This window comes from Clarias gariepinus, chromosome 17 (genome assembly GCF_024256425.1).
Source record: "Clarias gariepinus isolate MV-2021 ecotype Netherlands chromosome 17, CGAR_prim_01v2, whole genome shotgun sequence".
Classification (NCBI taxonomy): Eukaryota; Metazoa; Chordata; class Actinopteri; order Siluriformes; family Clariidae; genus Clarias; species Clarias gariepinus.
Window position 1 is genome coordinate 6,022,677 of NC_071116.1, and position 22,796 is coordinate 6,045,472.

General features: G+C 42.1%; 1 protein-coding gene across 2 annotated transcripts in view; it reads left to right on the forward strand.

Moving 5' to 3' along the window:
• The first annotated feature begins 955 nt into the window (after window positions 1–955).
• The window catches only part of pdlim5b (PDZ and LIM domain 5b), a 67,907-nt gene continuing 46,066 nt past the window's right edge, over window positions 956–22,796 (forward strand). For both annotated transcript variants that reach the window (XM_053516031.1, XM_053516032.1), the window contains exons 1-2: window positions 956–1,092; window positions 7,351–7,488. In XM_053516031.1, coding sequence (XP_053372006.1) covers window positions 7,390–7,488 — 99 coding nt within the window. In that variant the 5' untranslated portion in view covers window positions 956–1,092; window positions 7,351–7,389. The remainder of the gene's footprint in view (window positions 1,093–7,350; window positions 7,489–22,796) is intronic.

The following is a 22,796-nucleotide window of genomic DNA, read 5'->3' on the forward strand; positions in this document are numbered from 1 at the left end:
TAGGTCATAGGTCATTGCAGTCAACCGTTGTTCAGCAGTCATGGCTTGAAAGAATGAATAACATTTTGATGAAAATCCCAGGTTTAAACCCCAGCACCAGCAATTTGCCACTGTTGGGCCCTTGAGCAAGGCCCTTAACCCTCAACTGCTAAAATGAGATAAATGTAAGGGCCAAATTGTAATGGCTAGACAACAGGATCAGAGCAAATCCAAAAGTGCAGCTCTTCTGAGATATTCCTGGTCTGCAGTGGTCAGGACGTACCATTAGTGCTCCAAGGGGTCACGAGTGGTCACGAGTGGTTAAGGCCCGTGTAGTCTGATCCAGTAGGAGCGCTGGTGAAGGTTAATGCTGGTTCTGATAGAAAGGTGTCAGAACACACAGTGCTTTGGGGGCAAAGGGGGGACCTACTCGATATTAGGCGGGTGATCAAAATAGGGAGAGGTGGTTTAGGCGACTAAGGCCCTACAGTAGGTTGTTGGTTTGTGGATCTGGGTTCGAGCCAGGCCCATGCATGGGAGAGTTGCATCAAGAAGGATTTCTGGTAAAAAAATAAAAATAAAAAAAAATCTGTGCCAAGTTGCTGTGCTGGTTGATGCAACCGAAAGAACAACAACAACAACACACATACACACACACACACAGTTCAGCCATAAAATTATGACCAATTGAGTAGGTCCTCGCTATCATTACAGTTTTAGTAGGAACTCCTCAATATTAGCAGAACTGATGGAGTGAACTGTGTGTGTGTGTGTGTGTGTGTTGTATATATTATTTATTTTTTGTCATGAATATTTTTCATATATCTCATATATCATTTTAATATTTGTCACATATACATGTACACTATAGCCTATATTTATCACGTATATTTATTTGTATAAATGTTTGATCGCGTTTAAGACGTTTAAGATCAAAAGACAGGAAAGGGACCGCCCATTAGCCTCGCTCAGCCAATCAGAGTGGAGCAGGAAGAGGCGGAAGTCCAAACTGTCGCCTGGGTTCTGAAGCTCCTCTGTAGCCTCGCGACTTGTTGCAGTTCCACGCGAGCGAGCGCGCGAGCGGAGGTGCAGCCTGCTGTGTCCTGTGTGCAGGTAGGAGTGTGTGTGTGTGTGTGTGTGTGTGAGAGAGAGACACACACACACACACACACACACAGCAAGACGAAGGGAAAAGTTTATTACAAATGTTTTAAATAGTAGCTGAAACTCTGGCAGTTATTAAATATTCAGTTCTGGATGTTTATTTAGGAGAGAAATGGACAGAGTTGTTTATTTGTTTATCACTCTGAGTTACTGTCGTGTTTGTCTTTTTAGTTCTTCAGCTTCAGGCTTGACAGATGTCTCTAGGAATAATTAAGCAGCGTTTTGTGGTTGTAAAAATAGAAATCCATGCACTAGTACAACCAAACCAGAGATAAATTATTGCCATATGTTTGTTTATTTATTTATTTTTGTTTGTTTGTTTGTTTATTTAGAGGAAGTTTAAGCTCATCTATCAGAGGAAATGAGATGAACTAACTGTCCTTCCTTCCTCTGAAATAACTCTCCATAAACCTGCAGCACTTTAACAAGGAACTAGAATAAAAGTTTATGATATGACAGTTTAAAAATAACCTTTTCTTTCTTTTCCTTTAAATTTAAACCTTTCTACTTTATTTGTCATAATGTGTCCACAATGTCCTCCTTCTCCTGAGACCCTGTCTTTCTACTGTTATACACGGTGCAATTTCTACCGACTGTTTCTCTTTATTCATAGCTTTTTTTTCTGATAGTTTTTTATTAATTTCTTCAACCAGGAAGAAGTTTTATACCAAAAAAAGAATTATACCAAATTATAACGGTTTCTCATATGAGGATGGTACAAGGATATATAGACAATAAGAAAAATGTCATGTCCTCATATTACGGTCACATAGTAGTAGTGTTTATAAAAAAAAGTTGCAGGTCTTGCACCTACTGTATATATACATGTACTGTAACTTACCCTCTAACCTGGTCCCTGTTTGCAAATAATATGAAATGATATATTGATGATGATGATGATGGTGATGATAATAATACGTTTAATAAAAAACAGTTATAAATAAAAGAATTAGCAGAAAGCTTTCTGTTCGGGGTTATAGTGCTACCCTGTAGGTTTAAATGACGAAACAAACGTAGAAGATTTTACTCTATACATAAGACTCTTTAAATAGAATATGAAGTTCTCTTAAAACAGCTTAATTCTTTATTTGTGAAGTAATTTTGATGGTTAATTAACAAACAATCATGCCGTGACCTTTTGTATGGCATTTACATTGCGTTACATTATTTACTCGGTCAATTTCTTGCCCGGACTGTGCTCGACTGTGGTGTGTGTGTGTGTGTGTGTTTATTTCTGTGTCTAATGACAGCATAGTCAGAGACCTGGTATTTGCGCTCTGAGTATACACCAGGTGTTGTTCCAGCTCCCCGTGTTAGACCTTCCAACCTCATTAGTCATATAAGAGAGCTAGCATGAAGCAGGCAGGTGAGACTGTGAGATGTACAAAACGATGTTCGAGTCAAAACGGGACCTGTGATGAAGTGTAATAAAAGAGATGAACATTTAGAGAAGACTTCGAGAACAGTACAGTGATGAGACTCTGTACCTCCTTGAATGATGATTTTGGGCGGGGTGGCTTGGAGCCTACTATAGTTGTTTCTGTGAATGTTTAAGCGAGTGGAACGCCTGATCCTTGAAAATCGATCGACAGCTTGTCACTAACTTGGCGAAAAGACGCATCCGTCAGTGTGAACTGTACACACAATTATTCATTAACACCACTTGCACGTCATAGGAACTCGGCTGGAAGTTATTGCCACATCCCCCGTACAGTCCTGACCTCGCTTCGAACCATTTCCACCTGTTTGAGCCATTTAAAGGAGTTCCTGGGAGGCCAGGGTTTTAGACATGAAGCAGTCCAATCATGGCTTCAGCGTACTGAGAACCTTGATGGTATCCAAGCTCTAGTGAAACACTGGGATAAGTGATAAAGTAGGTTTTTACTCTCATAACTGTGTTGTTATTTAAAGTCCCAGTTTGATTTGAACACCCCTCGTATTTAGCTGCAGAGTCTCAGAGTGTCTGTTAACCAGGAATTAACCAAGCTCGAACCATGATGATGCCTCTCATCACTCCTTAACCGGAAGTCGTAGCAAGTCCTCCAGATCAAAATAGCTCCCACTGATGACATTTTCTCCTGTCAATCACAGTGACGCTGACCAATCAGGCGCATCCGTGAGCTCATGTATGCGTTACAGGGCAGATTCCTCAGAATCGCATTCCTCAGAGTGCAGCAGGTTGAAACGATGCAGATGGCCAGAATGACATGCCTCGAAGCAAGGACACGTTCACCTTTGCCCTCTCTTGCTGGTAGCTATTGTGTCGTAGAGGTACTGTAAACTGATGAAATTGACAGAGGGTGGGATTTAAACGAATTACATTAAATTAAGGATCACAACTGGTGGTATTATTTTTCATGCTGGATACTAAACAGAAGAATTTCTCAATTTCTGAAAATATGGCTCTACAAGGAAACATGACCTTGAAGACGAACAGAGACGCGCCAGAGTACTAAAACAGATGTAGGAGCAGGTAGTGGTTTTGTTCACTGGAAGTTAAAGAACCACAAATGCATGAAATGCTGAAAAAAGGAATTGTGAAATGTGTTTTGTATTTGTTTTTTTGCTTGTTTTTGAATGCACTTCACATCCAGGAGATAATCGAGTCAAGTGAGGTGTTGATGATATTTCTGCAGATATCACGCTGTTTGGAAAAAACCCTCATTAAGCAAAAGCGGACTATGTTTTTGTTGCCGCTGCCAATCGACACAATGGTTGCTTTGTGCAGAGGTCATGTGTGTGTTAATTTGTGTGGCCTGCATCGGGATAGGTAAATATTAAACCATGACGTGCAGGGCTCAAATTCCAACTCGGTAAAAGCCAATCTTCACTTTACGTCTTAACTTTTCAATAATGTTGAAATTTTTTTTTTTTTTTGACTTACAGAATCTCTGTGCCAGCACTAACTAGGGTTACGTCACAACGTTCAGACCCAGCGTATGACAAGGCTTTAAAACTGTTGGAATTAAAAACAGTTTTACATAAAAATGAAATATAAATAGCTTCAAATCTGATGATGAGATTAATCGACCCAGGCGCTAGAACAAAAAAAAAGAAATAACGGCGTCCGTTTTTGGCAGAGTGTATTTTTGGCTCGAGTCGTGAACCAAGCACACCGGGAGTCGTTTCTTATTGCCATTACTGCACAAGTTCCAATCCCCCCCCCGTCTCAAAGAAATGTGGTCACTGTCGGTGAGCTCAACTGGAGTAAGCCCCGGCTTTCCACAGCGAGCCACTGGCAGCGTTTACACTTCACTTCAGAAACGCCAACTGTATGGGAAGTCTGAGAGCGCCTTCCAGCTTTCACACAGCTCTACATCAGTTATGGCCATGATGACAGACACACAAAGCCATCTATTTCAGGCTACGCCACCCCCCACCCCCCTGCCTTTTGTCGGATTTGTTTTGGAAGAAGACCAGTTCAAGGCATCGCGGGTCCTCGACCTCGGCCTGGGAAGTCAGTTGCTTGCGCGTGGGAAATAATTTCTAATTAATGTGACTAATAGTTTCCTTAAAATAATCAGATAAGCATTTCTTATCTCGAATTCATCCCTTATCTTTCTTCATTTGAGTCTGTGGTTCTCAGATTGGTGTCTCAGGATGTCCGGCGGTCTGTGAAGTGTAGCCAAAAAAAAGGTTATAAGAGATTGGACAATTTGATTCAGTTATTTCTTGCGATAAGTAAATTAAACTGTTCACGGTTTGGCAGGGAGCACAGGATCCCGTGGGATAAGTTTGTTTAGAATCGTAACAAAACCAAAATATTTTTAAATAGTGATACGTACAGAATCGCGATACAAGCCGAACCAGCACCTACTCTAGGTATTGTGATAATATCGTATCGGCTGGTCCTTGGAGATTCCCGTCCCCTTTAAGTTATATCTAGAACCACGTCCTTTTATGGTGCGTGCGAGAGAACAAAGTTAGCGTGTGCGTGTGACTAAGCCATGAATAAATGATGGAGAGAATTAAAAAGAGTAAAAAGTTCCATAGCTGTGATACAAATCCAAAATTCTCGTCTTCGCTTCGTGATTGATATCCTACAGTTAAACATGTCACTGAGTGCAACTTTTGAGTGATTTTAGCTTTAAATCCACATTCCATAGATAACACCGCAGGTCATGTTTCAGCATTTCTAGTGTTATGGGACAACAGTAGGCCACTTAGCCTTTCCCTGCTTTAATTACACACGGACGGATTCTTGCACCGGAGCTTTCCCAGAAGCTCAGCCGAGCTCGCTTATCACGCCTGCTGCTTATCGCGTCTTTTCATCGCAGTCTGAATAGCCGTCAGAAGCGGCGGCGTTCCTAATCTAGACGAGATCAACCCACGACAAAACAGGTTAGATCATTATTGAGTCGCTGAAAGCCTGATGCAGGTTATCTCGTCAGAACAGAAAACCGTTCTCTTAGCTCAGTGCTTGTTAAGTCTCCGCCCTTACAGGAAGAGGAATGAAGACGGAAACCGCAGTGAGAGGAACCGCTTTTTTTTTCTTTTTCTTTTTTTGTTTGGTGAACACTTGATGTGCTGAATGATGCACACAACTAGAGACGTCTAAAATATGAACAGTTGTATATCATTTGAACAGTTGATATGGAGATGTGTCTTCTATCTGACAATACTGTTCTTGCAAGGACTGTTCCCAAACAGATGACCTTCGTGTCTTAAAATAACAACTGAATGTTTCTGTGTTTACGTAATTACACTAATGCCATATACATCTCCAGTATTGTTCTAGAAGGTAGAAAATAAATCACGAAAACCATTGAAGTAGAAGTTGTGAGTAAACATCTGACTGGCACCCTATAGTTGGATTATGTTAAAGCCATAAAAATATCAGACGGCGCATATTCCTCAGGTCTACTGTACCTGCTGACCCAGTGGCCTCAGTTTGAACCCAGACGATGAAGAGCCCTTTATTAAAAGTCCCCTGAACCACTGTAGATCTGGGAGCGGACCTCTGACCTTTATCAGAGACGCAACCCTTACGCATATCAATGCCGACTTTTGTTCTCGTCAAAGCCACGATACAGTGCGAGGCGTGCCTGAGGGATCACATCTGGAACATCGGCGATGACAGCTGTTTGAAAATGAGCAACGTGTAATCGAGACATACTGTATGTCTACGTATATAAGTTTCATATTTGGATAATCGTGTAAAATTTTATCTAGTTTTTTTCCCCCTACACACACACACCATGCTGAAACCTTTCTCCTTTTAAACCCATCTGTTAAAGAGCATTAAAGAGAGAGACAGAGAACCGAGAACATCACATGCTTTTAATCTATTCATGATCCACAGCTGCCATACGAGAAGCTGTATTTTTTTAAATAATTCCCACGATAGCAACATCATGTGCGTTAACAATAAATGATTGTCAGCACCTTTTCCTTTATTTAGCGCTAACGTTCCAGATGCTCCCTGTAAAAGATCAAATTGCCCTCAGACTCGTTGAAGTCTGGGGTTGTTTCGTGTAGACACTTATTTATTTATTTATCATTTTTTAAATATCCCCATGATCTCTGGGGCTGATCTGGGGAAAGAAGAAAAAAAAAAAACCTTTGGTAGGCAGCGTTTTTGAGACATCGAGATAATGTCTTGGACTCCCTCTCCAAGACTGGAAAAAAACAAAAACCTGAATCCCATCGAATGGGGAAATTTTAAGTTGTTGTAATCATCATCAGTATTACGCCGTGGAAACATTCCTCGTCAAGCGCCCCCGCTTTCTAATCCTCCCCTCTGGCATGTTTACGCTTGGACCATGTTGGATGGGTGTTTAACACAGTTTCTCCTTCACGACAGCGCCTTCGCTCTGCCAGCGCTCCTAAAATACTCTCCCGGGTGCACCCGTGGAAGTATAAATAGTTCTCGCACCACTGTTTTAGCCAGCGTTGTTACGGTTTAAAGCTGCGGTCTTGGTTTTGCATTTATTTATTTATTTATTTTATTCATACCACATCGCTGCTGGGTTCTCAAAGCTAATTGGATTAGAAGGTGAGGATACAGAACTGGGAATTGTTTAATTTAAGCTTTGATTCACGTTGGATTTTCCAGTTTTTCAGTCTGTCCTGAGTCGTGTATCGTGTTTGTTTGACATCAAATAGACAAACCTGCGTCAGTGCTTAATGTCATGTTTGTGTACTTCGGTAATGCGCTATCGAGTGACTAATGCACTTTTTTTTTTTCTTTCTTCTCTTGCTTCACAGTTTGATAAAGTGCTTCATCTCACAAACACCTCGACCACCATGAGCAGCAATTACAGCGTGTCCCTGATCGGACCCTCACCATGGGGCTTCAGACTGCAGGGGGGCAAAGACTTTAGCATGCCTCTCACCATCTCTAAAGTAAGTATCTTACTTCTTTTTAAATCTTAACTCTCGCAGAACGTTTTTTTGAGAGTTGGACAAACTGCACTCATAATTCCACCAGTTCAGTTAAGGTCAGGATGCTTCCCCTCAAATAATCACTGCTTATTATAAGCACATGATGCACACACACACACACACACGCACACAAGAGCATTGTGCACTCTCTGTCTCTCTCTCCCACACACACACATATTATAACCAGTTCCATGATACTCAGAGTGCAAGAATAGCAGACTCTGTCCCAAGCTATTAGCTGATGACACATCTCCATAATGCAGCTCATACACGCTTCAATCACTCTCATCACTTTTTTTTTTAGGTTTTCCCCCTTCCCCCCCCTCTCCTGTTGCGTTTTTATCTCCTCTACCCGTCATGGAAGAATGATTCCAGGGTTGTTCTCAAAAAAGAGTTATATTTGTAGTTTCAGGGACTTCTTAAGGTGCTACTAGCATTTATATAGTGGAACCTGTTCCGAAAGCGGGCTTGTATTTCAAAACACTTGTAAACCAAAAGAAATTTCCCCATAAGACATAATAGAAACTCTAATTATTTATTCCACAGCCCCAAAAAATAAATACATAAAAATAATGAATACAAAATAAAAAGTAAATACAAATTAATATGCACTTTACCTTTAAGAAAAAAGGAAAAATAAATCCTAACAGATAAGTGTTTTCGTTTATGCGCGCAGGTGCTGTGTGTATGTGTGTGTGTGTGTGTTTGTGTATGTGTGTGAAGCTAAAGAAAGAGAAGAAGACCCTCCCCCCTCCCTCTTCTTGTCTTGCATAGTAACCCCTCCTCCTCTCTTATTTAAATTTCACACACACACACACACACATACGGAAATACTGTTTTATCTGAAAAATTAACAAGGAAAATAGTTAACGACGCTCACATGAGCGACACGCTAATGGAATCACTGCTGTAAAGTAAAAATAAAACAAATTAACCTGCCTTTAATGACAGAGCAGTGTTTCCATTAGGGAGAGTGTGTGTGAAGGGGTACGTTGTCCAATGACGCGTGCACACACACAACGGCAGGCTGATACAAAGAGAGAAAATAGATCTTTAACCTCTCTAATTAAACTTGCTTTTGCTTTACACGTGTGCTGTACACGCACGCATACAGACACAAAATAAAATATGTTTTACGCACATGTGGTCACAGTGTTATAGTAAACAGTACACGCGTGCACGGATGTTGATTATTATGGATATTGACCTAGCAGGGGAGACGATTACCCACAATTCTGCAGCGCAAGAGAGAGAGGCTCAGTTGTGATTATGTGACACTCGCCATCAAAACAAGAAGCGCATGCGTGATACATGATACTCTGTACTTGTAAACCAAGACTTGCTCGTTTTTCAAGTCAAAATTTATTAAAAATCTTCACTCGTCTTGCGGAACGCTCGCAAACCACGTTACTCGTGATCCGAGGTTTCACTGTATTAAAAAAAAATAATAAATGAGCCCCAAGCCTGATTTTATTTTATTTGGTCAGGAATGTTCCCCATTCGTCTTTATGTTTCCCTGGACGTTGTCAATCCGTGTGTTTACTCTGAATGGAAATAAGACATTGTTCATCATTATTTTGGCTCGCAAACCATTCCCAACAACAAAAACAACCTCTCACATCAGGATCCTCGGTTTAAAAGCCCATGCCATCTGGCTCGTTGTCGCTTCCAGTGATCGACTCTCGCACTAATGTGCGCAAACAGAGGGGAAAACTTCCTTTACTTGGAAGTGGCTTCCTCAATTAGGAGCCCTAAACCTGTCTCGTTTTTTGGCTCCAGCTTCAAGATCTGAAATGAATCTGTCTACAGAGGCAAGTCTTCAGGGTCGGCCATGTTCTCTCCGCCGATGTTGAAACCCTGTATAGAGCAAGAAGTCGAGGCGCAACTACCGTACCGTACAAATCCAAGTGCATCTCTGGCAGCCGGAGCTTGTTGGTCCTGGCACGCACGCACACTCACACGTGAAGAATGGGTCGAGATACAGTCTGCTCTATGTGTGAGGACGGATAAACGTGTGGGAAGATGGATAGATCTGAGCCACACTCCGATGTGCCTGATACAAAACTCGTCTGATCTGCTTTTCCTCAGTGTAATAACTTGTAACGCGAGGTGACAGGTCTTACATAAACATCTGTCCATGAAAGCACAAGGTCGCTGGAGGGAGGTAGGGAGGGGCCCGGGGTGTGGGAAATTTATGTGCGTGTTGGTTGAAGCATATCAGCTCCTCATATCTCGAAGGTTTTGGGGATTTTTTTTTTTTTTTTTTTTAGGAAGCTCACACACGCAGAAGGATAGCCCACCCAGACCGACCGAGCTCTATTGAGACGTTCCTCAAGTTCAGGAATGGCGTTGAAAGCGTACCACCTGGAGCCCTTTATGAGAAAGCGGTGCAGATGTATACTGGGTGAGGAGTAAACTCTGTCCCATGTAAAGACGTAAATCTTTCCTTTTTTTTAATAGTGTATCTGATCTCTGGTCACTTTTAAAGTTGTAGAGTTTATCTCCAGAAAGTATTTACAAGCCTCTTAAGATTTTAAAAGCGACTTCGATGTCTGATTTCATGTTTCGCAGATGGAGCAGTTAATTTTAACATGTGACCAGCTATGCTGTGTGTGTGTGTGCGTCTCTGTGCACCATTAAAAACCCACCCTGTAAGTGCACCAGGACACACAGAGCCATGAAAGCAGGATTGTGACGCACAAGAACCAAGCCGTATGGAAGATAATGGCTCTTCCTGTCAGAGGAAGTTATTTATACTCTCCAGACAGGCACAAGTGGGTTGAACTGGAAAGAATCTGGTGGATTGTGGAAAAGAATTAAAAAAATATATTTAAAAAAAATCATAATTTCTTTCAGTTCTTCTCCTGAATCTGTAATAGAGTTTGCTGGTGTACACTTGGCCTTGAAGCTTAAAGGAAATAATCTCTGGTTGAGTTAAAAAAAACAAAAAACCTTGCACAACCCATTTGTGCCTTTTCTCCGCTCCATTATGCAGCACCCACTGAGCTAAATTGTGTCAGCATTTGAAGATCCTGTGTTCCCAGGGCGAGGGCTGTGTGAGACCACACCCTGAATGTGTTAAGGCCTGAAGCACATGCCTGAGTTTCACACTCATAAAACAGCTAAGCATGAAACCGTGCCAAGCCAGAACCACCTTTTCCGTCTCTGCTTTGTGAGCGCACGAGACATTTAGCGTATGCCCGTGACGTTTAGCGTCTTTGTCCAATTTGTATTTCGCACGATATGAATCGATCTCAGCACCAAGATAAATAACGGTGTGAGCGCAGAGATGGTTCTTGCGGCGGTACGATTTTTGCAGATGTGTCTGCGCACGGAAAAACACGAAATGATGATGATGATGATGATGATATGTTGGACCTGATTTGACTTAACAGTCTGTGGCTTTGGGTTCCTGCAGTATAAGTTACAGAGAGATAATGTGTTTGATTTATTTCCTGGTCGAACCGACGTGACGAGGATTAATACGGCAAAAACGAAACTCTCATGCAGTCGCAAAGCAGCACGGATTGATTACTTCCATCCTGTTGCAATATGACTCGTTTGATGCTGTGATCTTCAAAGAATCAAGGTTGTAAAATCAGTGAGCTGTGTGAACCGATGCATTTCCTCGGGCGTGTTCGCGTATGAAACATACACCCAAGTCAACAGCACTCAACAAGGGCCTCTGGGCTCACTCTGTTTACTTCAGTCGTGTCATTGTGTGATCAGTTGAGTCATTGTGTGTCACCACAATCTTCACTAAGAGAGTCACTACCTTCCTTTTTCTTCCTAATCTGCAGACTTTGTATTTTCTTAACAAACAGCGTGACGTAAACACAGCTGAGTAAGCGTATCTGTCTGTTTCCCAGCATATAATACACTACAGGTTACAGAAGGAGGAGGAGGAGGAGGAGGAGGAGGAGTTCCCCCTGGGGTGGTCTGAAGATGGTTAGTGATAGACATGAATAATTTTTCAACAACAACGGGGGAAAAAAAAGACTCATTGAGTAAAAACAGATACAGATAGATCTCATTTAGCAGTAAAATGTGTGCATGGCTGCCTTATGTTTGCTTCTTAGGGTTGGTTTTTCCTCACCACAGCACTGCACATGTCGGTCAGTGAGGCTGAAAGACAGTATACACAACAATCAGCCATCATTTTAAAACCATTAACATTGAAACCATGTAGGTTTTAAAAATTTTTTTTAGTCCTTTGCACCACCAGGGCGTATCTCGACCCTCAGGCAAGGCGCCGCGGGGCCTGTGGCGGGCGTACATTGGTGTCTGGCACCAGGATGTTTGCGGAGTTGAGGGCTGCAGGGTGGGGTCTCTGTGCATGGGACTTGTTTGTCCTCATGGATGCGCAATTGGATTGGGATTTGGGGAAGTTATTAAAGGACGGTCAAGAGTCGTGTACAATAAAAGGTCTCTTTCTTTTGTGGCCAAGTTTTTTTTTTTTTGGCGGTTTGTGCTGCATTGGCCAGTTTGTTTGTTTGTTTGTTTGTTTGTTTGTTTGTTTGTTTTTTGTCCCTGCGTGCTTAGAAAAGTCTTGGACGTCCGTGATCCTGTAACCAGATTACTTATAATATATAATTGACAATCATCGTTGTTTAGGTCACCTTGTGATGGTGTTATTGTTATGCTGACATAGTGTCTGATCATAAGTATTTGGACACCCGATCTGAACAAGCATAACCCCACCCTCCCCACTGTCTTGGTATGCTGTAGAATCCCAAGATCTAATTTAAACTCGGATCAAGTGCGTAATTTTCCCAACCCTGTTCCAGGGTTTGGAAAAAGCATGGTCAAAGGTCAGGTGTCTACATACTTTTGGCCATGTAATTTAGATTCCCTTGGCCGAGTTAAGAAGCGAAAATGTTTGACATGTTTAAAACAGGCGTTCTTGTTCCCTTTACATTTAAGGCATTTGGCAGACGCCCTTATCCAGAGCGACTTATAATGTTTATCAAATTTTACATCTGAACCCTTGGGCCTTGCTCAAGGGTTCAACAGTGGCAAAATTGGTGGTGCTGGTTGGGGTTTAAACCTGGGACATGCGCGTAAGTTAATCGTAGCATTTAATAAGGATGGAGGAAACGGCACCGAAATGCAAGATCACACTTCATTTGCAAGCTCACAAAAAGCTTTGATCCGTATTCTTCCACGCTACTTTCTCTACTGCTTCTCCCACCCCGACCAGGGGCCGCACGGTCCGGGGCGGGCGGGCGAACCGAGACAGCTGCCTCTGTTGCTCTTGGAGCCGCGGCAAAACACTGTTGCGTCGCCGAGCTCAGGGTCCACAGTGCTCTCTTTGTTCCCAAGCTCTCGAAGCCAGGCCTGGATCCCAAAAGCGCTGTTTAGCTTATAAAGTAACTGACGGAGGCAGGTTGCTGGACGTCTCTGACGGAGAGGCCGCAGTCGACGTGTCCTGACTAGGGAGAGGACGAGAGCCGAGATTCAGACTTCCTGACAGCTTTATGAGGAAAAAAGACAGCCAGGTGCTATGACTAGAACGAACGTCTGGAAATGATGTTTCGGCTGTGAGAGTTCACAGGATGGGGACGGTCTGCGGAGAAAAAGGGGAAAGAATTTCATCTCCAAGGAATTCGGAATTGTTTAATTACTTGTGGCTGATTTATTTATTAATGCTTGTGCATGATCCAGCGGCCGTTGCTTCACTCAGCGTAACTAGTTCCATATTCATTTAAGTTCCATTAAGATCTATTAGGACAGGATTTATGTCTTTCCATCGACAAACGCTGTTTGGAAGCTGAAGAATGTTTCGAATGCGCTAATCCTGTGTGCAGGGTGTATTTCATTCAAGGCTCCCGCAGGATGATGCCGCGTTTGCGGAGCTACAGGATGTCCACTGACCTTACCCTGACGAGTCTTTTGTTGTTTAATCTCCTGTGGGTGATGGTGTTTTCTTTGGAGATAATGGACTAGGTACCTCCTAGCAAGGCAGTGTAGAGTTTCACTTCAGAGCTTGTTCCTTGTTTAGCATGTACGTAAAGACGCGTACGTACTTCTTTTGGTGATTACAGTCACAGCAAGGTTAAATATTAATCATCCCAAATTCCACTGCTGCTTTGTTGCACCAAGCTGCAAATACACAATAATGGTGTGATAATAACTCTGAGTATTCTACCACGTCTTTCAGCTTGTCGGGTCCGGACTTGCATTTTTTTGTCGACACTTTTCCATACTAGAAAACCTGCCAAATCGGATCGCATTGTGCTCTGGATATCGAAGCTCGGTTTTGGCAGGATTACGCTGGTTTCTTACGCCGCTCGACAGCTGCGCGTCGGTGGCGATTAGCAGAGGAAGGAAACGGGTGTCTTGCGCCGTCTCCCTCCATCACATTAATCACAATCACAGCTTTTCAAGAACACTCGATACCGCTATCTCCCCCAGTCCTGCTCCCGGCCCCATTGTGAGGATCTTTAATTATAGCTGGAGATAAAAAGCCACTTCTTACACACGCTTGGATAGAGTTTCCCTGATTTTTATTTTTTTATTTTTTCTCTCGAGTCGGCTCAGGGTCGGGGAAGGCGGAGGAGCTTTTGTGGTTCAATGATTTCTATAAGTCCTACAACCACTCCCCCTTTTCATAGCCTCTCATTTCTCTAGCTTTGTCTCTGCTGGATATTTGAAACCCATGCTGAACAAATATGTGCTAATTTTAGCTCGACCCTGTATTCCCTGAACAGTGCCCCCATACTCCCACCCACCCCCTTATCACTTCTTATTCTGGTCTCTGTTGAATAGCCGGAATGCTTTTATACCTTGTCTACGAGATCAGAGCGTACACACATGAAGTGACATGGGGTGTTTGCGCAAAAACAAATCAATTTATAATACTAATAATAGTAACAATAATAATAACACGTTAATGTGACCTTGGTGAGGAATGGTTTATACAGGGTTCTGGGTTATCTCTAAAGATGGGGAGAAAATCCATTCTGATGCATATCAAGATTCCTTTGTGTGGCGAGTCAGACACACTGACTCTATACACACTGCTTTCAAAAGGTTTTTTAGGGCCCAAGCACTATGACATCTGCCCTATGTCGTCATAGTGTGTAATGGCCCTCTTGTTCTTCTAAGGTTTCTTTTTTTTTTTAGCTTAACATGCTCAATAAGCCATGAAAATTAGCAGACAGGTTGAAATCATTAGGATGCCTGGGAGTTTGGGCTCCGGGCGTGGCTCAAGGGCCTCCCACAAGATTTTTCTGCCTACGTAGCTCATCCACGCTTGTACATATGCACACGAAACCCGGTACACATTTACACCTTATTGAGCTGAACAATTTTTTATGTGCTTAACTCAACAAGAAGTCAGTTTTTTTAATTTGTTTGCAAATTCACGGTCAAAGGATTTAAATGTACTGCTCCTAGGGGATTTATACCATCGCCACCAAACCGGGCCTATGTGGTTCTCATTACATTGAAGATGCAAAATTTCAGCGGGATTTTTGATTTTTTAAATAGGGCAGCCGTGACGACGCATTACAGTTATGCTAAAGAACTGGTTAATAACTTTGTGTGACATCATAATCAGTGACATCACATTAAGTGACTTTGTCATAATGGTGTCAGTATGTCCCCTTTAATGCATGTGCCCAGGGTGCCCGCTGTCTTCCTGGTCCACCCAGGTGGCAATGGCGCAGGGTGCTTGGGCCCGCTCATCGTTGCTTGCAACTATATTTTAAAAATGGATGATACCGTATCGGCTGGTTCCCAAACAAACCTGTCCCTACTTATCTCAGTTTTAAATGTTTAGCTAACTTGGTGAAACTTAAGTTCATATCACAGAGCTGTCGAAAATCTCAAATTCTTAATAATAATTCTTAAATTGTATTTCTTCTTCCTTTTTATATTTTTTTCATGTTACTGGTTGCGAAGCAAATCACATAAGCCATATATTTATTTTATTTTTAACGAGGAGTCTCCAGTGTCAGCACTGTCAACAGGTGAAGGATGGTGTAATTTGTGCTTTCTCTGTAACGTTTCTGCTGCGTTTTTGTCCTTTTATAAATTTTAAGAGAGAGAGAGAAGAAAGAGACGCCACTTTGACTCACATAATGACTTGCGTAATGTAAACAGATGAAAAGTTAGATAAAAAAAAAAAAGGTTCATGAATATGTTTCAGTTTGTGGTATGTTGTAAAGGCTGTCATGTGCGATAAATAACACTTCAGGATAGTTAAGTGTTTTAAGTAAAGTATTTTCCCATAACAGCGCATCCTTAAGTGGTTTCGTCCTTACATACAGTACAGCCGATAAATCTGAAACTGTAAAACGTCGAAGAAATATTTCAGTCCTGACAGCTCACTTAGACTTTAAAAACGAACTTGCTTTCGGTACAGCTGTGTATTATGGTGTGTGTGTGTGTGTTGGGGGGGGGGGGTATAATTGTTCGCGATGTCTGTACAAGCAGCGCATTTGTGCCCAACAGACGAGTCCGTAGCCAGGCACGTCTCGTACCACATTGCCCCAAGGGCGCTGCGGTTCTGGCATTAAAGCACACAGATGTTTTCTCGACAGTTCCTAACTGCCTATTTTTGAGAGCGAAATATTCTCTGGGTTGATTATTAGGCTGACATGAGAAACCGCACCAGCTATTTTCCAACTCTGCATTAGCCCCGACCGCCTGGAATTCCCGCTGGATTGTAAGGCAGCTCCTACGGCACGGTTCTGACAAACTATTTACGAGACTAATGCAACTCTAAACATCTACATTATGCCCTGTCACGTTTATTTATAGAACTGAGGTGAATATTTTGAAGAACTGAGGCGCTTTCTACTGTACTGTACGTGCTCAGACTGCATCCGTTTAACTGTAATCCTGTGGAAAACATAAGGGATGTGTTTTTCAGACGAAATTGGAAGAGTTCGACTTCCCGCAAAAACTGTCAAGGGAACATTATTTCAGTCGCATCTGAATTAAGGAGAATGTTTTGTTTTTTGTTTTTTTTTCTTTGGCAAGTAGCTGTATACAGTATGTATTTTTTTAAGTTGCTCTAATACGAAAACAATGCTGATTGTCAAGGCTAGCACTGAAGCTGAAGTTCAAGGAGAAACGCCATGGTTGTCCCGGACAGCGCCGCTGATAATGAATAGACTGTATGTGGATTTCTCAAACAGCTCTCAGATGCTGTGCTTTCTCTCAGGAGAACCCTGTCAGTGCGGTCTGTTTATTTTAGACGTGAAGAAAGATTCGAACCTACGGTACATTTTTTCATGAGGCCACGGTCAGAGCTGTTCTGGTGATAAGACTCAGGCTGTTTGCACTTCCGATATGCCATACGGACAAAGCAGTGATTTATTACCGCGGGCAGCGCAGTCGGGTCGACCGTAAAAACGTCCGTGTTGATTAGATGCCTGATTTAAAGGATTGTGGTTGTGGGAGTGTGTGTTTTTTTTTTTTTGGTGTGTGTGTGTGATTATTACAGCCAGCCATTAATGGAATATTGTAGTGGGAGTCTGGAGGAGCACCCTAAAGAGGAGAACCACAAGAGTCACCAGGCTGTTCAATATCACTTTGTGTCTGTTTTACATTTACTCACACACACATAAAGTGGTAACACATTTACACCTTTTCTGTTTTGTTTCCAGGGAAAACTTTTTGGCGTGACCAGCGGCGTATTTTTCAACGAAATATCTTTAAGAACCCAGATCTTGCTGTTAAAACAAAACAAAAAAAATCCTTAGTTTACTTCTTGCACAGAAGCGAGAATGGAATTACACGGGAATGTGAAGAGCAGTCCGCAGGGTTCTGAAACTCGTGGCCAGAAAAGTGTCCCAAAGCTATCAGGTGTTCTCTGGCCTGGAAGAGGAATGTTGGCGAGAACGGTTGAAATTGATTTGCACCAATATGGTGGTGATAAATATGGTACAAGTCAGGTAATAAAATCGCAGCTCAGGGCAACGTGGCGTTCTTTTTCATTTATCATCTAAGAGGGCCTACAGAAAAAGTTAAACCTCCCTGAACCCCAGCGCAGGTCCTCGAATTCCCAGCAAAAACGCTTCAGCACCGCGTTCATCTGGTTTTAATCCGCAGTGTGGCAAGGGTGCCAAGTCAAAGTCCATCCATCACTCCTCAGTGCCTCGCTATTCTTGTTTTTGACGTATTCCATTTACCACGTCGACTACTTTTTTCTTCTTTTTTTTTTCCTCTCTCTTTTTTGGTTTGTTTGACAAATGTTAAAAAGGCCTGAGATGGTGGGTTGGACGGCGGGATGTCGACGACAGAAATTCGGCGTGTACCAAAGAACTCTGGAATCCATTTGTCGATCAGGTCAGGAACAGATGTTCAGAGCGAGATCAGACCAACGTTCACGTCCTCACATCAGTGACAAATTGATAAATGATCGCGTAAGTGCTTTCAAACTGTCAGCTCTGGTTGCTCAAGAGGGTGTTGATGAGTTTTCTATAACAGCAGCTTTGACAGGTTTTTCAGCTGTAATTCGATTCGCACGTTTATACGCAGCCTGGAGGAAGGAAAAAGAGAAGAAAAAGATGTTGCTTCAGAAGGGCTGCAAATTTAGCCTGCATCAAGCAAAGAGAACAACTAAGGAGAATAGAAATGACTGGAACTGGGTTAAGAACTGTTCAATGCAGTATTAAAGCCTGAAAGGAAAGTCTTGCGTCATCAACTCTCCATTAACCAGGTACTCAACATTACACACCATAATCAGTTAGGATTAAATTGTACAGTGTAGTAACATGGTTGTTTAGTAAACTGTTTTTGGAAGGAGTCTCCAGTATCAGTAAGTAGGTTTTCTCCACGGGAAAGTCTTCATGATGGAGGAGTTTGTACCTTCTGGTTTTAAAAATGTTCATAGCTGCTATAATGTAAGTAACACCAGAACCTAGCTAGTTTTCACATCATCAAATATATTGTACACTACCGCTCAAAAGTTTCGGATCACTTTCTAACTCCAGGGGCGTTCCTGATTTTAACTTCTTATAACACTGTAAAACAATACTGAAGGCGTCCAAAATACTCGATAATCTCCCTTGCAGAGTTGATATTGAGATGTATCTGGTACTTCTGCTCTGTAAAGCTTCATACCGCCTTTAATCTGAGGTGCTGTTTGTTAATTGGTGATTATTGAAGCCTGGTGACTCTAAATGAACGTCTCCTCTGGAGCAAAAGGTCAGTTTTGGTCTTGCTTTCCTGAGAAGGTCTTCATTAGAGACAGTTTCATCATGGTGCTTGATGGGTTTTGCAGATGCACTTGATAATGCTGTTCTGGCAAGAACTGATCCAGAACAGCTGACCTTCATGTCTTAAAATAACAACTGACTGTTTTTGTTGTTGATACATAATTGCCTAATTCCGTGTGTTGTTTTATAGTTATGAAATTCCCAGTATTGTTGTAGAATGTAGAAAATAAATCACTAACGAATTAAGAAAAATTAAGAAATTTGCAAGTGATCCCAAACTTTTTAGCGCTAGTGTGATGTTGTTTTGGTGAAAGCGTTCTGAGCCGTGTCTCTTGTCCCTGATTAGAAAAGTAAGAAAAAAATAAGGAGCGGAAAATATTTTTTAATTATTATTATTATTATGTATTTTTTTTACTTTTATTGCCTAACTTGGAGGAATTTTAGAATTGTCCTTCTCTCAGTAGGTATTCACATTCCGGTCTCGCTCATTAACGAGCACGCAGGCGTCCTGTCGACAATGGAAAATGGCTAGTTTCCACGTTAGGAGTGGCCGACTGACATCTGCTATGAAGTAGCACGTTGAAAGACTCTCTCTCTCTCTCACACACACACACACACACAGACACGTTTTCAATAACCGCATCCTATGTACAGTATGTACACCCAATCAGTTGCAGCGGTGTTTAGTGGTTTCGCTTCATCGCGGTACCACATGGCGATCAGGTGGTTGTTTGACCTCAGCGCCTCCGAGGGCAGCGACTGGTTTGCCTCCAGCGGGCGTGCTCTGAGAGCTGGCCTTCTTCAGACCATGGAATGCTCTGTTTTGTTTGCGTTGCCATGGAACCTGACTTAAACGCTTCTTTTCTTTAAAGTTTCTATGTGTGTGTGTGTGTGTGTGTGTGTGTGTGTGCGCGCGTGTTCCACCGGTTTGTCTGAAGGAAGGCGTGTAGGAGAAATGCCAAAAGACCCGCGTGGAGAAATGCTTTGGCTGGAGCGTTCTCTTCTTACTAAGGTGTTTCTGTTCACAAAAACAACACTGACTGTGCTGCGGTTTGTACATCGTGGAAGGATTTGTTGCAGCTGGACCACAGCTGGTTTATGTGACCTAGAATGTGCCTTCACTCTAATTTCTTTATTTATTTAGTTATTTTCTGCTCACGACAGGCTAAATTTATTGTAAAAACAAAATGTTTTAATTGCGTAAAAAAATCAGGCTTCCTAAAGTGACATATCATTATTATTTTTTTATTTCTATTAAGAGCAGATCTGTTGACGAGTATATCAGCACCACCTTGCGCGCTTCAGCATTCAGGCCAAGATGACACAACGTCTCTCTCTCTCTGTTTCTCTGTCTGTCTCGCTCTCTCTCTTTTCCCCCCTATCTCTCTCAGGGAGATAACTGGCTTTGGAGGCTCGCTTCGCTCCATATAAGGAATCCCGGGAGCCTCTTTAACGCACACGCCAGAGCACTTTCACAATCGTCTTCTGTTGCCTGGACGCTATAAAAACGTGGACAGCCGTGGACAGAGCTTCCTCACGGTCGTGTCCCACATATCATGGTCGAATAAACTCGTGGGAAAACCTCTGTCACTTCCGTTCCGCCCGCGCAGACGAGCGCATTCCTATTCTCCGGCTAAATCCTTCAAGATCTCCGAGCTACATAAATTGTGTGACAAAAGTCAGTTGTAATATTTCAGCCGCTCTGAGCTTTTCTGTCTTGTGGTTTTAGGAAAGGGAAGCAGATGTTTTGTCTTTTTTTTTTTTTTTTCCCTGTATTTTTCTGCTTCACTTAGTCAGATATTGACGGTTATTAAACTTCACAGAAGCAGCCAGCGATTACACTCACTAGGGGATTAGGTGCGAGTCCGGGCCGGGGTCCAATCACACCTAACAAATAAATAAAGGTACTGTGGAGTAACAATGGGATTAGACGGTGTCGTATGTAGTAATGAGTGGGAGTGGGATTTAAAAACAGTTCCCACACACACACACACACACACACACACACACACACATCTAAACCTGTCGCAAGATCTGAAGAGTTCATTTTTTTTCATGGAATTACAGGTGCTCTTTGGAAGAGAGCTCACATCTCTCTCTCTCTCTCTCTCTCTCTCTCTCTACATGATAAATAGTGATGCACACGTGACCGCTGGATTATACAGGAAGTACTGTACATAGAAATGCAAAATGCATTTATGTGGCATGAATGAATGTGTTTAGTTTCATTTTTAAACCACAAACTTACTGTAACAGCCACCATGTTTATCAGGAAAACTTTAAAAAAAAAATTTACGTTTGATTTTAGTTTTTTAAGCCTTAATCGTTAGTTCGCTTTGAATACAAAAAGCAGCATAAAGGAATTTAAGTACCGCTGGAACAGAAACCCAGTGTAGTTTTGGGTCGTCTGATTTAGTGCCAATTATCTCTCTCTGGATTTTTTTTTTTTTACCCAGGAGACTGTTTTACTCTGTTTGACCTGAACCCTTGGGTACGGACCAAACCAGCTGGTCTGAGACTTCTTGTTAGAGGTGGTCTTGGGCCTCGTCCAAGCCGGCACTAATGTGGTTTGTCTGCAGCGAGGACGCGATTTAGCTCTGATTTGACCCGACTACAGGAAGTGACCAATTTATTAAGACTTCAATCCAAACATGATTATGTCCTTTTTTTTTTTTGCTTTTTTTGTTCATCAAATCATTCACTACACTGGAAAAGGAAAACTGTTTTTTTTTTTTTTGGTGTTATTTTCTTCCCCATGGCTAATCCTGACCCAACAGCCAGCTCTCTCATCTTGTACAACATCTAACAATGTTAAATGTGTGAAGCCGGTCGAATGCATCCTTCATGAACTGTTACTCAGATTCAAGTCACAAAGCAGCGTAACAAGCTTGGAGGATTGTACGACCCACCCACTTTCACATACAGTGTGATCCATACGTATTTGGACAACGAGACCTCAAAATGTGGGACGGAAAGATGGCGTTAACGGTTTATGAAGTACCCTCCCTCCATTTTCACAGACTCAAGCTATTGAATAGGCATTTCCATTTCCAGTTGTGGCCATTTTTTGTCATTATTTCGTGACAAATCAAAAAGATAAAAGGTCTGGCATTGATTGTAGGTGTTAAGTTTGCGTGTGATGGGTGCGCTTTGGGAACTCTCCATCTCCAGTCAATTTATGCGGTTGGGACGATTGACGGAGGCCGTCGTTAAGCATGAAATAAAAATTCGAAAAAAACTAAACAAAACTGCCCTGTCGGAGGGGTAACAGAAATCTTAGGAATGCCAAATCAACAATTTGAGTAAGAATGCACTGCCAAGCTCAGCAAGACAAAAAGAAAGACAACTAAGACAGTGCTCACTTTTTTTTGTTTGTTTGTTTTTTTTCAAAATGGGATGTCTGAACAAATGTCCGTTTTTCAGGTCGACTGATTAAACTCCATTCCGTATGTGGTCCTACAGTAGATCAGACAGTATCCGATACAGTACATGATCATGTAACTTGAATGTGAGAGTCAGATCAGAATCCGTGCGACTTTTTATGTCTGGCTGAGGATTTAAACAGCGTAAACAGCTTTCTTTAAAAGGGGCTTTCTTCCTTCTTTTGGGCCTCAACAAATACAGTCGACTAACTGCTCACCCTCCTCCAAAGCAAAACCCCAAGCATATTTTTGCAAAAACCACATCCATTATTTGTACTGAAGTGGTCGCACAGATACGACACGTTTTAACCCAGATGGCGCAAGCGAAGACGTATAGATGTGCGCAACCGTGACGTATCAGAGGACAGGCGCGTCCACGTTAGAGACATATAAAAATCTCTTATATTTATGAATGTGAACCGCCGTAACATGCGAATCCGAAAAAAAAACGGACTGGTAATGTAAACACAGTCGAAAATGGATGTATGCGCAATTTATTATTTATTGAAGAGAACACTTTGGAGATTGTAGGTGTATCATTCTGTGGGTCTACACAGAGGGTTTACATTAAGATGTAAACTACTGGTAGCACTCAAGAACAGGAAAAAAATACTGAAAAGTTCTGAAAAAACTAAGTAATGGTCCAGATAAACACAGGATTAGCTTGTATCAGAAT